Below are 16,935 nucleotides of genomic sequence, written 5' to 3'. Positions count from 1 at the left end.
AAAAAAAAGACAAACCATTATTAGATAAATGCCATAGTATTACAAAGCAACACAGATCTACTCAGATAGGCCAAAGCATTGCTTATATATGAGGAAGAGTTTATCATTCACACCTTAGGTAGGTCACCTTATATCACCCTATACTCTGAACAGCTACCTGTTTTGCAGCAATTTCTGTGACTCTCTTTTTGGTCAGACAGTTACAAAGTTTATGTCAAGATCAGTTAGCATTGCTCTAAATAAGAAAATAATTATTTTTAGTAAAACATGTATGGGTTTACTAAACTGTAGGTGTGCACTGAAGCCCTACTAAAGCCACCAAGATGTACGGACCTGCTAAAATTACTTTCTTGAAACAGGTCCTGAAAAACTGGACCTCAGCAGTGCCCGATAACTGAAGTGATAAGAAATGTCTTCAAACCTCCAAACGTAAATGTGTCTGTCCAAAAATTCTAACTCTGCTAAGGACTTAACAAAAAAAAATATTTCTGCCTAAAATTTTCACTGCTTTGTACACAATGTACAAGAGAATTATAGCTAGGATATTTGTTATTTAAACTTTGATGTGGTAGAGTCTTTCGTCTTTCCATTAATAAAGATATATTACTGCAATATTTTTGTGTGAAAGATCAGAAATAATTGATTTTGTTATCATCTAACAGATGAAAACAACCAGCTTTTCATACACATAGTCTTTTTTTTCCCTGTTAAGAAGGGGATTTTAGGGTTAGCTTTAGTTAATGTTTGAATCACTGAATGTTAGAAATACTCTTATTTCTATATTTTTAATGTAAAAAATTATTTTTCAAAACTATTTGAAACCTAAGGAGCAATTGCTCTATTATAGAAAACTAAAAACATACACAGTCAACAAATTAATCGACTGGGGACTTAGACAAGCATAAATAAGCAGCCCTAGCAGACCTTTGCCCAGTACTCACGCTCACAATGAGATCCTAAATAAAGTAAGTCAAGGCGTCAGCTCAATACATTTTACTCTTGGTTTCAATTGTAATTTTTCTCATATAGGGGTGTGCCATGTATTGTGCTTTACATAAAGTCTTGATCACCATATAGTAGTGTCTTCCTTCAAATCAAATTCTCTTTTGAATACCTATATAATACTTCTGTTCAGATTTCTTGTGTAGGGAAATGTTTTTAATGAGCTATGTAACTTACCTGCTATCGCCCTCTTCCCACTGCTTTAATTGCTCTTTTAGTGCTCTGTAGTTGGTCTGTAACATCTGCAGCCTCTCTTTGCGTTTTTCATGGGCTGCTCTTAGCTCATCAGTTTCTCGAGTCTGTATAGCACCAGAAAAAGAAAATTAGAGTTGGGCAAAATGTAAGAGGCTGTCACACAGATGACATGAAACAAAAGTTCTGTTCAAGTAGCTATTAAGAGCCTCAGAAATCTAAATAAAAAGATCAGGAATCACAATTCCCAAGGTTAAATTTTTCTTATTGCTACTTTGGCAAATTTTGCTCATTTGGCAAAATTTACTTAAAACATTTTTTTCATGCTGCTGAGAAGTTTAAAAAAACTTAATACCAAAACGTCAGGTTTTATCATATATAAAGCACTGGCATAACACATCTAAAAATACATAGACTGAAAAAGGATTGCTGTCCCTGTCTTTTCCTCTAAAGTATTTTTTTCCCCATGGAAAACTAATGTATGTGTTTTTGAGGGAAACACTGGCCATGCTTTAGTCCACATCAAAACCCCCTATGTTTAAATGGCTTTAGGATTTCCTCATATATAAATTTTGTTCTGTGAATACATATAAACCTGCAACACCCAGACTTTGTCCTCTAGTTACGTAACAAACAAGAAATAAAAATAAATTTTGCAATGGCTTTTATATAATCAAAACCATATGAAAAAATGTACTCTCTTTTTACAGAATGAAAAGTAAGATACACCTTGATATATATTACAGGATAACATCTTGCAAGTTTTAAAGAAGATTTTCCTACATGACAATACTGTGCTCTGAAAAAATGGAACAGTAAGAAGAAGGCATTCCACAGCAAGTCATATTCTGGCATACAGCAGTAAAGACTTCACAGACATTATCCTGTAGTAAAATTTGCCCTCAGTGTTTCTTTTCTAGTTCAGTGGGAGCTCTGCTTGTAGATCAACTATAAAACATGTTCCTTAATCTCTGAGTAAATTGCAGTATTGTATTTGCATTTATTTACTCTTACATGTAAGGAGGGCTTTTCAGCATTAGTCAATAAACAAGACACACCAATAGTCAGAGCTGCAAGCAATAAAAATTAAATCTCACTATAAAAACATGGCAAGGGTTTCTACAGCAGTGCTATCTACAAAGTACCTACACTTAACTTGGCTTCTAAAATGTAGTCCAGCTTCCATGACACAAAAAAAGCTGAAAGACACCACCTAAAATTTCAGACACTACTATACATAAAATTCCAGAAGTTTTCTGGAAGTTAATCATGCAACACAAAAGCAGATTTAGGAACAGAAGCAGTTACCAAAGTGACTTTACCATTAAATACTTTCCCAAAGTGGTGGTTGCTTTTTTTTTTTCCTGAAACAACCTCTAAACCAGGTATGTTTATAAATTTAGACTTTCTGAAAAAGTATTTTTGACTGGGTTTAAGTGGCTCATATAAATACTACAATATTAAAACCAAGGACACAAACAGCAAGATAAATTTATGACAAAGGACACAGAGACTGTTATCAAACTTTGTCTGAAACTACAACAGAAAATTTTGTAAGAATCAGTTATAGATGTTGTGTTTTCAAGACAAGTTCATGAAATCACTGTTTTGAAATGAAATCAAGTTTGGCAAGGTACTGGAAAATAAGGTCTTCAGCACAAATCCTCAGAAGTTTGTTAGTGTCAATGCCCTTTCAGAGATGTAACCAAGTGTAGAATTTGGCTTTGCCTACTTATGGATCTACATCGTTCATTACTGGTCACTTGTTCTATTACCCGTTCCATTAGTTACTACCTTCCCTTATCAGTTGCCCTGTTCTCGCAGAAATAGAAATCAGACAAATAACTATCCTAATCACTCTCTATTGAATTATTAAGGACTTCAGAACTTTAAATTTACACTGTAATTTCCATAATGTCAGTTAGTTCCATCTCATTGAATTATGTTATATTTTTTTAATAATTAAACTGCCTTGTATACAGTTCTCTATATATTGACAGAAATGGGACAGAACAACCATCTCTAGTAATGCTGGATGTTTAGGTTACTCTACAGCACTGTCATGCTAAGTACTTCCCATGCAACAATGAAAGACAAAAAGATAAAGTCCAATCTGCATGAGGAAGAACACAACTGCCTGTGGAAAAACAGTAATTTTGTTATTTGCAGGCAGTTCAGACAAGCCAATAGATTCTAATCACTACTTCAAAATTTTGTTGAAATTGACCTGTAACAACTTCTGTTACAGTGAAAGTTGAACTAAAATGGAATTTTAAAAAATACACTCAGTTCTTTCACTACACTTCTTAGGCTGACAAGAAGACAAGTGAGGAACCTGACCATTACAAAAATACTTTTTTCTAAAAGAACTTACGTGGAAACACCACAATTTTAATACATTTTTGGCATCTGAATACTATACATGTAACAGCACTATGTATGAAATGTAAACTAAACATAACAGCATGTCCTTGCTCACATAAACAAGTATTAAGGTGGCCTTCAAGACTGATCTACATATTCTAGTTCTAATTATCTCAAAAAAAAATCTAGAACTTTAAACAAAAAGGATGTGAAAACTCAAAGGGGAGATCTCCTACTGATTTTGAACACTTTCCAGTTAAAAGCCAGGAAGAAAAGATATTCTAAGTTCATATCAACTAACTTTCAGCAACCCAACTCCTACCCACTTCTTAAAGACCAACAGTAGATTGATCTACTTATACTTTGGACCATTCTAAGCACAAGTTTGACAATTTCTTATTCACAATTCATGAAATACTGTTATTTACTTGACATTCTCTTCCTTAAAAAAGGGTGGCATCTGGCACGCTCTGTTACTTTTTACTATGTCCTACAGTGCATAAATGAGGCCAATTCTGTACCAAAACTATGGACACTTTGAATTTATGTGATTGCCCTATTTAAATTAGCAACGAAGACAGTAGGAGCCAACTTTCCTTCGCCAGAAATGAGTCTGCTGAGAAGAACTGGAAAATCCTATGAATGGGATCTTGCTCTTTTCTATTCCTTTGTAATACTGAACTGGAGCATCAAATATTCCTGATCCTTAAAATCACATAAATAAAGCTGTTCGTCATCTTTTTAATTGTTACCAACTTTTCAGAAGGACTGATGGATAAAGTCACCATTTCACCTTCAGGATATGCATCATCAGTATGGTTATTGATAAAGCAAGCATTTTTCTGAGCAAGTATATTTCACATAATCATATACTCAACACTTTGCCTGAAGAGGCAATAATGCAAGTGCCAGCTTCAAAAATGCTGATCACATGCATTATTCTTTGTTGGAAGCAATGCCTGAGAGGAACCTAATATCATGAAATCATACAGTACCAACAGACTTATTCTGATGTTAATGTTATGACAGCTGAGTTTGCTGTTACGTTGTCAATAGCCTCATTGAATCCCCAATGTTGTGCCACAACAGTGTTTAATATGTTGACCTGGGCCTCTACAGCTTCTTTCCAATCAATTAAATCATTCTGTAGAAGAAGCCAAGTAGATTTCCTACAGAAAATGCAAGGAGTTAATATATTCAGTTTCAAGGGGAGATATAAGAGTTAGCCCTTAAAGACCTCATGGATTAACAGCTGTGATAGAGATCCCACACTCGCAACATAATAAAGCTGCACAGATTCCTAAATTAGGCTTTAAGATTAAGTGGAAGGAATGACCAAGGCAGTACAGTGAACAGTAAAGATTATGTTATGAGGTCACGCAAAAAGAGTAACAGTCCTCTCTCTTCTGCATCTGCTTAGAAAAGTCAAGAGTGCTTCTCCTCATTCATCTTTCCAGAAGAAAACACAAAGAAATGTGGAATTCCATTATTTCAGACAACAACCACACACAATGATGTGTGAGTGTTGCTGCCAAGGGCAGTGCAGCTGCAGTCCACAGTGCCGGAATAATCCATAGCACCAGTGTCTGACAAGCCGACTAACAGTACCGCACAGGAGGCCTGTCAAAGGCCAGTTCTCAGGTAGAGCTGGTAGGACATGCTTTAGATTTCTCAATAGAGAGAAAAAACAAAAGTTCATCTTCTGACTCCCAGAAACAAGGAACAAGACAGCCTGCAAGAATGAGTCTGAAGCTTAAATTATCCTTCCTGTCCATATGTTCTACGTGTATTAAGACACCACATTTGACTGTCTCAGGTGCATAGCGTGATGAACTTTTGCATTTGTGCTAAAATACAATTCCCACTCACATTTTTTCTAAGTTGAATTACCATATATGAGTGTATTTTTGCATGAGGCAGGAGCTCACAACTATGGTTTGTAGGGCTCCCAATTTTTTTTCACTTATCAGACATCTATCACAGCACAGCACATTCAACACAGCCAGTTCTGATTCAGGCTACATATACTGAAGATAACTTTGAAATTCCATTAAAACTGAACAAAAATAACCAGCAAAAAACCAAAAAGTCAAGAGAAAAGAAAGAGGGTACAAACTGTAAAAGTTTAAGAAAATATACTCAGGCTTTGAATTTTACATTCTGAGGTACAATTTGACACAAACAGTCCACTCAAAAGCTACTCTATTTGAAGCAAAAAAGCAAAGCAGCCCCCCCCACCTCCACCCCGCAAACCAACACAAAAATCTATAGAACAGGCACAAAATGGGGAATTGTTAATATATGCTCAATTAAGCTTTTCTACCATTGTGGGGGAGGGGGGAGAGGAGGGGGTCAGGAGTTGTTTATTGGGGCTTTATTACAGCATTTGTTAGAACAACAACTTCTGAGCCATAACTTCTAAAAGTACAACGGGTAAATCTGTTCCAAGTAACTGACTTCAGCATTTTAAAATATTGGCCTCACTGTACCAAAAAAAAAATAAAATTGTTTGGACTTCCTGCTTTACTTTATTTCTATATGAATAAATGAATTTCTTGGAATATATATTCTCAGATGTGAATTTTGAAAATGTATTTAACAAACATGTATTATTGATGACAGCTCAAATTAGGCTTCCACAAGACTGCAGGAGTACCAACACAAGATTTGTAGCAGCAAAGAAAAAAGGAAAACTAATGGAGAGTGCTCTCTGATGCTAACACACTTACAGCCCATGACGATATGTGCATTTTGCTTTTTTAAAATGTCTGTTTATTTTGGTATATCTTTATCTATGCAAGCTTATAGCTAGAGGGGGGGTTTATTTTTATTTTTTTAATGTTCACCTTTAGCTGCAGTTTCTTCTCTAAGTTTTCAATCTTCCTTTCAGCTATTTTAAGCTTCCTTAGCTCCTCTGACTCTCTAAAAGAGCTCTTTGGGGACAGAGACCTTGAGCGTTTCACAGGTGGTTCCTGGAGAATAAAACAAGGACATGGTTGAACTAGTTGGAACACTGGATTATGAAAGACATGCAGAATTAAAGAAGAAGTAATTTTGAATACTAATAATGAATTATAAAAAAAAAAAATCTGCATGGAATACCAGAGAAATAACAAGCAGAATTACCACAGCGCTACCACTAAAGGTTTCTCTGTGACTCGTTAATGAGAATATTCATTTACATTTACATTGTTTCTTTCAGAATAATGATGTCCCATTAGGGAAGACTAAAGGGTTATAGACTCAGAAATGCAAGAAACCTCATTACAAAGGAGGGGATAGAGGCTGGTCTAATTGCTCTATAAGGGTCCAAGGTTACACTTGATAGGACAACCAGAAACAAGAGGGAAAGGATTTTTTTCCCTTTGAAATAGTTTAACACACTGTGAAGTTGAAGGAACAATATGCTTGAGGAATATAAATACAACAGACAGTAGATCTTATACCATAATGACCATATGGTCATTAACTATAATGTGACTAACTAGAGACAAGAATATGTGTTTATATTATGTACAGCTTCATATAGCAATCTGGAGAAAGAATATGTAAAAGTAACACTTAAACTGGGCAGCTTTCTTGTTCATTCTATGTCATATGTCCTTATAGCAAAGGAAGGAAGGAAAGGAGGAAGGAAAGGAGGAAGGAAAGGAGGAAGGAAAGGAGGAAGGAAAGGAGGAAGGAAAGGAGGAAGGAAAGGAGGAAGGAAAGGAGGAAGGAAAGGAGGAAGGAAAGGAGGAAGGAAAGGAGGAAGGAAAGGAGGAAGGAAAGGAGGAAGGAAAGGAGGAAGGAAAGGAGGAAGGAAAGGAGGAAGGAAAGGAGGAAGGAAAGGAGGAAGGAAAGGAGGAAGGAAAGGAGGAAGGAAAGGAGGAAGGAAAGGAGGAAGGAAAGGAGGAAGGAAAGGAGGAAGGAAAGGAGGAAGGAAAGGAGGAAGGAAAGGAGGAAGGAAAGGAGGAAGGAAAGGAGGAAGGAAAGGAGGAAGGAAAGGAGGAAGGAAAGGAGGAAAGACGGAAAGGAGGAAAGAAGGAAAGGAGGAAAGAAGGAAAGACAGACCTCATCAAATTAGACTTTGATTTTGTGAATAACTTTGGTTAAGGACACAGAAATACTAACACACACTTAATACCAATAAAATAAAATGCTATTACATAGATGAAGTCAAATAAAAGATTAATTGCGATTATTGTTGCATGTTGCCATTTTTACTGTAAAATTACTGATTTACAAGAAAAGCAATGCATGATGAAGTCTTCTTGAGTACTATACATTCCCACACTTTTACTATTCCATTAAATTCATTTAATCTAAAAGAGAATATTAATTAGCAACTGGCTTTTTTTTTTTTTGACGATTACCTTCCAGGAATATAGGTTAGAAGACACTGTATACCACACTTTCACTTTAAACTGTATGGGTTCCAAAAAGAAGGAAAAAAAAATCATGAAATATCAGAAAATAATAATGTAACATATTTAACAATTTAAATATTGCCAAGGTGTTTTTCTCTTGGTTTTGGGTTCTTTTGCTTCTGAAATGTGTCTGAATGAGATTTAAAAAAAACCCCAAAAAACAAACCCAAAATGAACATCTGGAAAGAATTCTAGTACATTTAAAATATAACTGTCAAATGGATATATTTTGTATACTGCTGTCAGTCCCTTCATATAACAGAAGAAAATAGAAGAAAATTTCAAGGAAGATTTAAAACAGTATTTCAAAATTTATGGTTTTATATTGTCAGTAAAAATTGTACTGACTAGAAGTATATCTCTTTGAGATAGCAAGATTACTGATTTATATTTTTTCCTAATAATTCTGGCAGAGATATCTAAAAGTTTACTTCAGTTAATAGACGCTGATATTAATCAGTAAAGATTTGAACATTGCACAAAACCAAATTGATCTTTCATATGCTGAAGCAGAACATCCAAAGACCAACATATCAAAAAATATACTCAGTAAAACCAAGATCTTAAAACTCCTATCTTCTGTATTTCCTAATGAATGCACACCCATACTAATTCTTCCTAAAAATCCAGAATATATTATTTTTCCAGAAATGTTTCCTAGGTAAACTTTTTTGTTTGTATACAGATGACTTGGAAATTACATGATCTCTCTGAAATCAGGGATAAAAGGTCAAAGCACAGCATTTCTTGCCAAAGGAAAAGACAACAAAGGAAAACAAGTGGACAAACCAGTATCACATTGCTAAGAATAACACAACAGGTTTTATACTTATTTATTTATATTTACATTTAGCCACTTGGGATTGCACTGTGACCCTTTTTTCACAGGGCCAAGGTTTGGAAAACAACAGAGGAAAAACTGTAATTAATCACAGACATGGGAATAATTCCCTGTGAGAACAGCCAGGATTGGTGATATACATCAAGAAATATTCTATTGTTTGAATACGTTTTTACCTGTTTAGGTTATCAGACTAGAGGTCTGTGGAGAGAAGGAGCTGGGTCTGGGCTTTACTGCTGCACATAAGTAGTTTGAAGGCAATCTTTGCTAAGAAGGCAAACAGTTTAATTTTCCTACCAAGACAGAAAAGATTGTGTAGTAAAATACACTGTAATTTGATTGCCTGGGGCTGCTGCAAAACTCAATTTGGAAGATGGCATCTGTAATACCCTTCTCACAACTGCAAACTCTGCTGCTGCTGACAGGTTTAAGCATTTAATTTTTAAGTCAGTCCTCAAATTCTACAGTAAATCTAAATATACCCGTATTAAATATATTCACAAATTGTAACATTTAAAACATTTCCTAAATGTTTAGGAATGACAAAAAGTACAGTTTTATGAGGAAGGAATGTTATTCCAAGTCAGTAAAGGGTAACAACAGAAGATTTTTCATCAAATGATCCTAAAACTTGTTTACAAAAGAAATAAACAGACTTTGTAATATTAATAGACATGAAACTTTGTGACAGAAGATTTAATGTGAAGAAATAGCTCGTAAGTGTATGGGGGACACAGTTGTAACTGTTAACAGAGGCACAGGAAGCAGAAAAAGGAAAGATACTTCTAAACAACCTTCTGTTACCTGTCTGCACCATGAAAGACACTACAGTATATGTCTGGAAATAGCCATGCTCTTGAATTCAACAGGTCTTGTGTTTGATGGAGTCCCAAAAGAAGTCAACAACAACAACAAGGCAAACAAGGGAAGCCAAAATTCCTGCTGAAATGTGGAGGACTTTCCTGAACACACAGATCAGAACAATGTCTGCCAGGATATAGCACTACAGACAGTGGGCAGGAATCTTAATATGTTTTTATCAGCTGAAGAAACAGATATGTTGAAGGTGAACCAGAAGCTGACAAGATACAGGTGAGAGGAAAAATGGTGAATTCTTGATTCACCATGTTTCAACAGGAACATTACCAGTACTGCAAGTTAACTTATGGTTTTTAGTATCTTTGCATTACAGACTTAGAAGAATGCTATAGAATGTGTATCAATAAAAGGCAATCATAACTCCCATGTATAATAGTGGGAAAGCTTACCTATAAAAAAACAAGGGCTGTATTACTGAATCCGCCAGCAGATATATGGATGGCAGTTTAATCAGGTAACCAAAATCATACATAGATCACAAAGTTACAAAGCTTAAGCTCCAAAAAGAGCTGTAAGATAAGCAACTGAGTCTCAAGTGTTTGTACAAAGTGGCACTCAGGCGTACCACTTTCCACAGAGACTGGGCTATGTAAGTACACACTTAACCATAGCAAGAAAATGACACCAAACATGTACATTGAACAAAGCTTTTAACCACTATGTCACGTGTCTTGCAGAGTAAGTTGTTTCTATTCCTCTGTATGACAGTAGACAAGAGATCTGAATTTCTGCAATTCACAAAAAACACTAGGCTATAGATGTGTATATATCATTGAATTCTGCAGAACCAAACATAGGTGGAAGCATACACTCATGTGGCCACACATTCCAGTTTATTACACTACTGGCATGTTTATATTTTGTCCCAGGTCCTTGTTTTTAAAACCTTTTCAATTACTACTTCTTCCAAAACCTGGCGCTTTTTAGAGCTGAAAGTAATCAAAGCAGTGTCACTCTATTCAGAAGTGATTCCATGTTTATTCTTCATATCCTGGAAATGCACGTAAGGATGGATGAAGGGTTAACAAGACAGAGTCTTTGTGAAACCAAAAGTATCACCATTGTAAAACAAGAATTGTATATCCAACATATTCTTCCTGTGAAATTATGCATTAATAACTTCTGTCATAAAAGACTGAACAACAAGGTAATCGGAAGATATATCACTGCAAGGGAAAATCAGTACAGACAGCAGTACTACTTATTCTACTTCGTATGCATATATTGTGATCCTGGAGCTGGAATGTTCCTACAATTTTCCTTACTGTCTTGCCTAAATACAAAAGATTTGTAGCCTGTCAGATTAGTTCCCAAAAGTTTTATTAGACACTGCATGCACATGTGAAAAAGTGCACATATCAAAACCCCTGAGTACTGAAACAGCATGATTAGGATCTACATATCAAAACAGGAGAAGATAGTCTACAGTAGCCTTTAAAAGGTTCATATTTACTTTTACTCAAGGGAGTGTAATCGCTTTATTCCTGAAACAGTGAGCAGTCCATGACAAACACAGTACTCTCATTTACATTACTCTGAGCAAACAAGAAGTAACATTGTGGTGGGGACAACCTTGGCAATGGGTCAAACACCCACCCAACTGCTCGCTCGCTCACTCTCCTTCCTCACAGGACAGGGAGAGAAAATAGGATGAAAAAGCTCATGGGTTGAGATGAAGAAATGGAGATTGCTTACCATTTGCCATCATGCGCAGACTCAACTTGGGGAAAATTGATTTAAGCTATTGCCACTTAAAACAGATTTGGGTAGTAAGAAATAAAGAAAATATTAAATCAACACCTTCTATCCCACCCTGCTTCCCAGGCTCAACTTCACTCCTGACTCCTCTACCTCCCACTGAGCAGCACAGTGGAAGGGGGAATGGGGGGTTACAGTCAGTCCAGAACAGCTCCTCTCTGTCACACTTTTCTCCTCATTCTTTTCCCATGCCCTACATGGGCATTTCCACAGGCTGGAGTCCTTCAGGACAAACCTGCTCCAGAGTGGATCTTCCATGGGCCACAGTTCCTGTCAGCAGAACCTGTTCCAGCATGGACTCCTCTTCACATGCTGTGGCTTCCATGAGGGAATATCCATCTGCTCTGGTGTGGGCTCCTCCACAAGCTACAGTGTGGGTATCTGTCCCATGATGGTCCTCTCCAAGGGCAGGGAAATACCAGCTCTGACACTTGGAGCATCTTCTCCCTCTTCTCCTTCACTGACCTTGGTGTTCTCAGGACAGCTTCTCACCTTATATTCTTCACTCTACACTGTCTGCATAGTATTTTGTCCTTTCTCCACATCTTCACAGAGGCACCACAACATGCTTCTAAACAAATATTCTAAAATACGTCTTTTTCCTAAAATAGCATACAGTGCAGGATACTGAGAAAGAACAAGCCACACAATCTCTTAAGGGAAATGTTATGGATACCAAATGTGGGGAAACCAGGAGATTCCTAAGGAAGCAGGACATAATGGTCCTTATACCACACAGAAGTATGTTCTGTTTGCTTCCTTGCTACAGAAATGTCTTCCAAGTTTCTCACATTCTGTACAATTGTAATAATAAGAACAAAAAAATCTAGATGAGGAAGAGACTGAACACACTGAGAAACATCATGACTTTGGCTAATTTAATAAATCAATTTAAGCCATAGAATCACTTATGGATCTATTTAATTAGCTATAGTTTATAGCTGTTACTGTTACCTGGTATCTAAATTTAATAGCAAGCCATCATGAGGCAGTCCAGCAGTATACAGAGTAATAAAAAGTCTGAAGTATAAACTCCAAAAGGACATTGTTGTCATTCTTCATATTGAAAAAAAAAAAAGTCATCCTTCAAAAATAAAGGATTTTTAACAAAAGGTATGTTTCACTTATAAAATCATCATAATAGCCATTTATATTTCTCTCATTTTCCTTCCAGGGAAAGATGGTCATTCTGATAAACACAACAAAACACCCCAAAAAATACTCATTTTAATGAACCTAGAATAATTTATCCTTCAAATACTTCATTTAATTAAGAATCCCTTATTCAGTATTTAATAAGGCAAAACCTTCTACTCCCAACAGCTATTTTAACAAGTCTTTGGCAGATAACACAAGAACCATTCAAGTAAGCTTCCAGAATTATAAGCAGCATCAACAGATATTAAAATTATTATCTGGACCCTTGAGCAAAAATGTTTGGCTTTACCAGCTTGACTTAGAGACAAACACACAAGACAATAAAAATATCCCACCTCATGCTTTCTTCCTGTCCGTCTACTGCCACTTTCCAGAGTATCTGTAGTGTACAAATTATGCTCTGCTAGGTTAAAACTTCTTTTTTTCAATTTTTCCTGTAAAAGCTTGATTTCAGATTTTTGCATTGTAATAAGACACTCTAGGTCACTTAAAGAAGGTTGCTGAAATACCTAGAAAATGACAGTACACATGTATTAGTAACAAAAAATCAGAAGCATAAAAAACCATTTAGATGAAACTGCCTAGAGAAACACAACATTACCAAGTTTCACAGGAATGCGTGAGAGCTGGAAATAATTCTGCTTTTGTAAATGACTCATGAATACATAATCAAAACCAGACTTCAAAGTGTTAACTAAATATTTTCCCACCATCACCACCGTATTTTCCCAATCCATATATACAGTCTTAACAATGGTTGGTTTAAACAGATAGCTCTTCCACAGCAACTTAGTCTACTATGGTAATTTGTATCTCACATGGTGTAAAAATTTCTTGACAAAATAGTTTACTTCCTAGACCTGTTTCTGGTGAAATTTCAAGTTAGTAAGTATCACTGGCCTATCAAAAATGGGGGAAAAAAACCCTTAACTGCATATTCTGTCAATAAGGTTATGCTTAAAAAGTGCCCCAGTAAAGTACCTCTTTAATGCAAATCTGCAACACATATCCACTATGTCCATAAACTCAGAGAGCACAAATGTTGTGGTCAAATCGAAGACTTAAGAGAAAAAAAATGACTAATTCTAAATCACAGTGTTACTCAACTCAAGACAAATATGTCATTTCACGAAGCCATTGAATCCCAGGACCCTTCCCAGCTATCAATCCGTTCATAGCAATTCCTTGGAACAATACAACACTGCTGCACGCTCCTCACCTTGGCCCTGTTACAAAACCTGTTCAGACCAAAACACGTGTTCATTGGTACCAGCTATCTCTAATTCACAGCCCCCATGTCCAGCAGTGTACTCACATGTGTACACATGACCAAAAGTGAATAAATGACCCCTTGTCAGCTGAATTTTCATTAACCGCCTGCGATCACACCCCACTGCATTACAACCACAAGGCAACACAACCTTAGCTTAGAATAAGCAACAGCAATATGCCTGTTGTGGCAGTCTATGGCAATCACAAAGTGAAATGCTTTAGCTCAAACCTCCTCCACAGTGCTTTAAGGCTGGGGATAGACATTCACCTTGCAACAGCTGTGCCAGACAGAGATAATATAACTCCCAGATGGTCAATGCATCCAGGCAGCTGGAGGTTAGCACCCCAACACTATTGCTGAAAGAAGGGATGGCACAAACCCTCTCCCTAATAGATTGCATAAATAAAAGGGCAGATCAGTTTAAAAAGTCAATGCAAGTGGCTTGAGCTGACCCAGCTGACCTTGCGCTGCACTGATTAGGGCAAACTCATGAAACCTGTATTGCCAGTGGTGCTCTGACATCAATGACAAGCAGCTAGGGAACAGGAAAGTCTTCAATCCACAAAGCTTGATTCAGAGAACAACTTTCTGAAGACTAAAAGGTTTATTTTACTTCCCCAGTTAGCCAAGTTCTGACAACCTGACTTGTTTGCAACTGTTTGAGGATATTTTTAAGCCAAATACTCATTTCAATAGAGAAGAAAGAATTTGGTACAATTATCACTTGCTCCTACTATCTCAATTACCAGTATGTCCCAAGTAAAACAAATCAGGTATACTGACAAAAATCAGAAAAGACAGTGTAAAAAATGTTAAACAAACAAACAAAAAGTCTCCAAATTCGCACCAATCAAGAAAGGAGATGGTCTAAAGTTGATTAAAATCAAGCAAGCAAACATCCCAGTTCATTTCCCGTTTGACAGAAACAGATTAATGGGCATAGCCATTTTGTTTATTTCTACGCAGAATATGAAGCTTTTCGTAAACTATACTATAAATACACACTTTCTATAAATAAATCCGAAATTAGAAATACCAAGCATTTATTTCAGAAAAAGCGCAATTCTTCATACAGCAAACAAGTAGAGGAAAATTGTCAGAGAGTAAAAGTTGCCAATGCTTTTGCTTTTTCTTAAATAATTTCTGTTGCTCATTGTGCAAATTTAGGCCATATGTAGTTGCAATCAGATGTCATTTCTACAAATCATCAGCAAAAAGCCAGTTATTAACTGAAAGAAAGCTCTTCACGGGGGGGGGGGGGGGGGGGTGTGGGGTGCGGAAAGGAACACCGAAAAATAAGGAGCAGACAAGCCATGCACTGAAAAGAACATTTAAAAGAAACCTGAGGGGGGGGGGTTTATTCATTTGACCAAAACCTTAGCGCTATATAGAAAGGAAAAAAAAATCCAACAAAACACAGGAGATGTAAATAGTGCCAGTAGATATGGGAAATGTAGTTATACTTAAGTTTGGGTTTTTTTTACCTGAACTTTATTCTTTCTTATTAAGAGAGAAATACACCTACCAACTTCTCCCACTTTATTGATTTCTCTAGCTGTTATGTAAAGAAAGAAGAAAAAAAAAAAAGACTTCTACATGTAAACATAGGCTGTGCTATTACATTAGTAACCAAAAAGGAATCAACAGCTTCAATCTGTTCTAATAATTTTAATTCGTATTACTTCTACTTTAAAAAAAGTCTACAACTCTTATATGTTCACAGAATCGTTTAGATTGGAAAAGAACTTTAAGTCCAACTGTTGTTGCTGACTTTTAAACCATGAGAATTACACATATTTAGCTAAAGATTAACATCTTACTGTATCATCACTTTTTAATTTCTTCTTTCAAAAATATAATGCAGAGTGTTTTGACATGTAAATTTAAGAGTCACAAAATACATAAATCCTTACTCCTCTATGTCAGTGAAGTTCTGCTACCAACTTTAATAGGACCAATACATGAAAACTGTTCATTATTCTGGGTTTCTTTTCCCCCTACTCTTTTTCTTCTCCTAAAGGAGATCTCTAGAAATTACCATGCTGCAATACTTATTTTGAATTAAAATACTGTAAAGGCAGAACTTCTAATAAAAATTTTATAGTAGTCTTTCTGCACATGAATATACACACTTATTTCTTGGAAAACTTAACCCAACAAAACCAGTCTTAGGTGTTAACTTACACCACCAAAATACCTGTTTTTACCCTCAAAATATTCAGCAGATCATTGTTGCCAGTACACTGTTGCCAAATTATATAGCAAGGTCTGTACCTTGCTATATAATTTGACTATACAATATCCTCAAAACCTGCTCAATTTTCTTAAGTATGCGTATGAATTTTCTTCACTTTCAGGTATCCTAAGAATCCAGATGTAACCTGAAAAGATCCACAGCTTCTGTCTCAGAACTATCATTGTAGATCTTTGGCCTTACGAACTGAAACAGTAATTCATTTTAAGAAAGAGTTCCATGAAGGTTTACTTCCTTAATTCTATTCTGAATTCTATGTCTAAAATTAAAATCTCCACGAGACAATCGTTTCAGTGTACACATAACTTCTTCACCTCTTCACAGACTATCCACCCACATGTTGCGTGAATCAAATGATGGCTTTCTCTCAGGATTAAGCATCTTAGATTAGATTCCACCTGAATTATGAAGCCTAGCTTAACAGAATAACCGTTTCTTCTTTCACTTAGCAAAATCAGTGTATATTATATGCTATTTTATCACAACAGATAACATGACTTTTTCATACTCAAACTCAATTTAACATGCAAAACCTAAACTCCAAATACATGTCAGAGGCTTATTTATGTTTTAAACAACAAATACAATCAAGAAAATATTTATTTCTACCAAGCAGATCTCCCATTCCTCTTAACGCTTACCTGGCTTTTCAAAGTAAGACACGGCTAACGTCTTCTGGATGCATCAGTCAAGATGAAGCACAACCGCCTCTTTACCACAAAGCTGCACCACTAGAGGAACCATCCTCACTGTACTTAGGGAAGGGAATCCAAGGCCATCTTTTCAATGCCACTGTCGTCACAGA

At 36.1% G+C, this 16,935-nt stretch overlaps 1 protein-coding gene across 3 annotated transcripts in view; it reads right to left on the bottom strand.

The window, feature by feature from the left end:
• CNTLN (centlein) overlaps nt 1-16,935 on the bottom strand; it is a 198,014-nt gene that overhangs the window by 93,889 nt on the left and 87,190 nt on the right. For all 3 annotated transcript variants that reach the window (XM_055699169.1, XM_055699168.1, XM_055699170.1), the window contains 3 exons: nt 12,939-13,112; nt 6,405-6,530; nt 1,180-1,301 (listed from right to left, as the gene is read on the bottom strand). In XM_055699169.1, coding sequence (XP_055555144.1) covers nt 1,180-1,301; nt 6,405-6,530; nt 12,939-13,112 — 422 coding nt within the window. The remainder of the gene's footprint in view (nt 1-1,179; nt 1,302-6,404; nt 6,531-12,938; nt 13,113-16,935) is intronic.

This window comes from Falco cherrug, chromosome Z, assembly GCF_023634085.1.
Source record: "Falco cherrug isolate bFalChe1 chromosome Z, bFalChe1.pri, whole genome shotgun sequence".
Taxonomy (NCBI): Eukaryota; Metazoa; Chordata; class Aves; order Falconiformes; family Falconidae; genus Falco; species Falco cherrug.
Note: the sequence above shows the minus strand (reverse complement) of the source record. Positions and strands in the feature narration are given on the sequence as shown.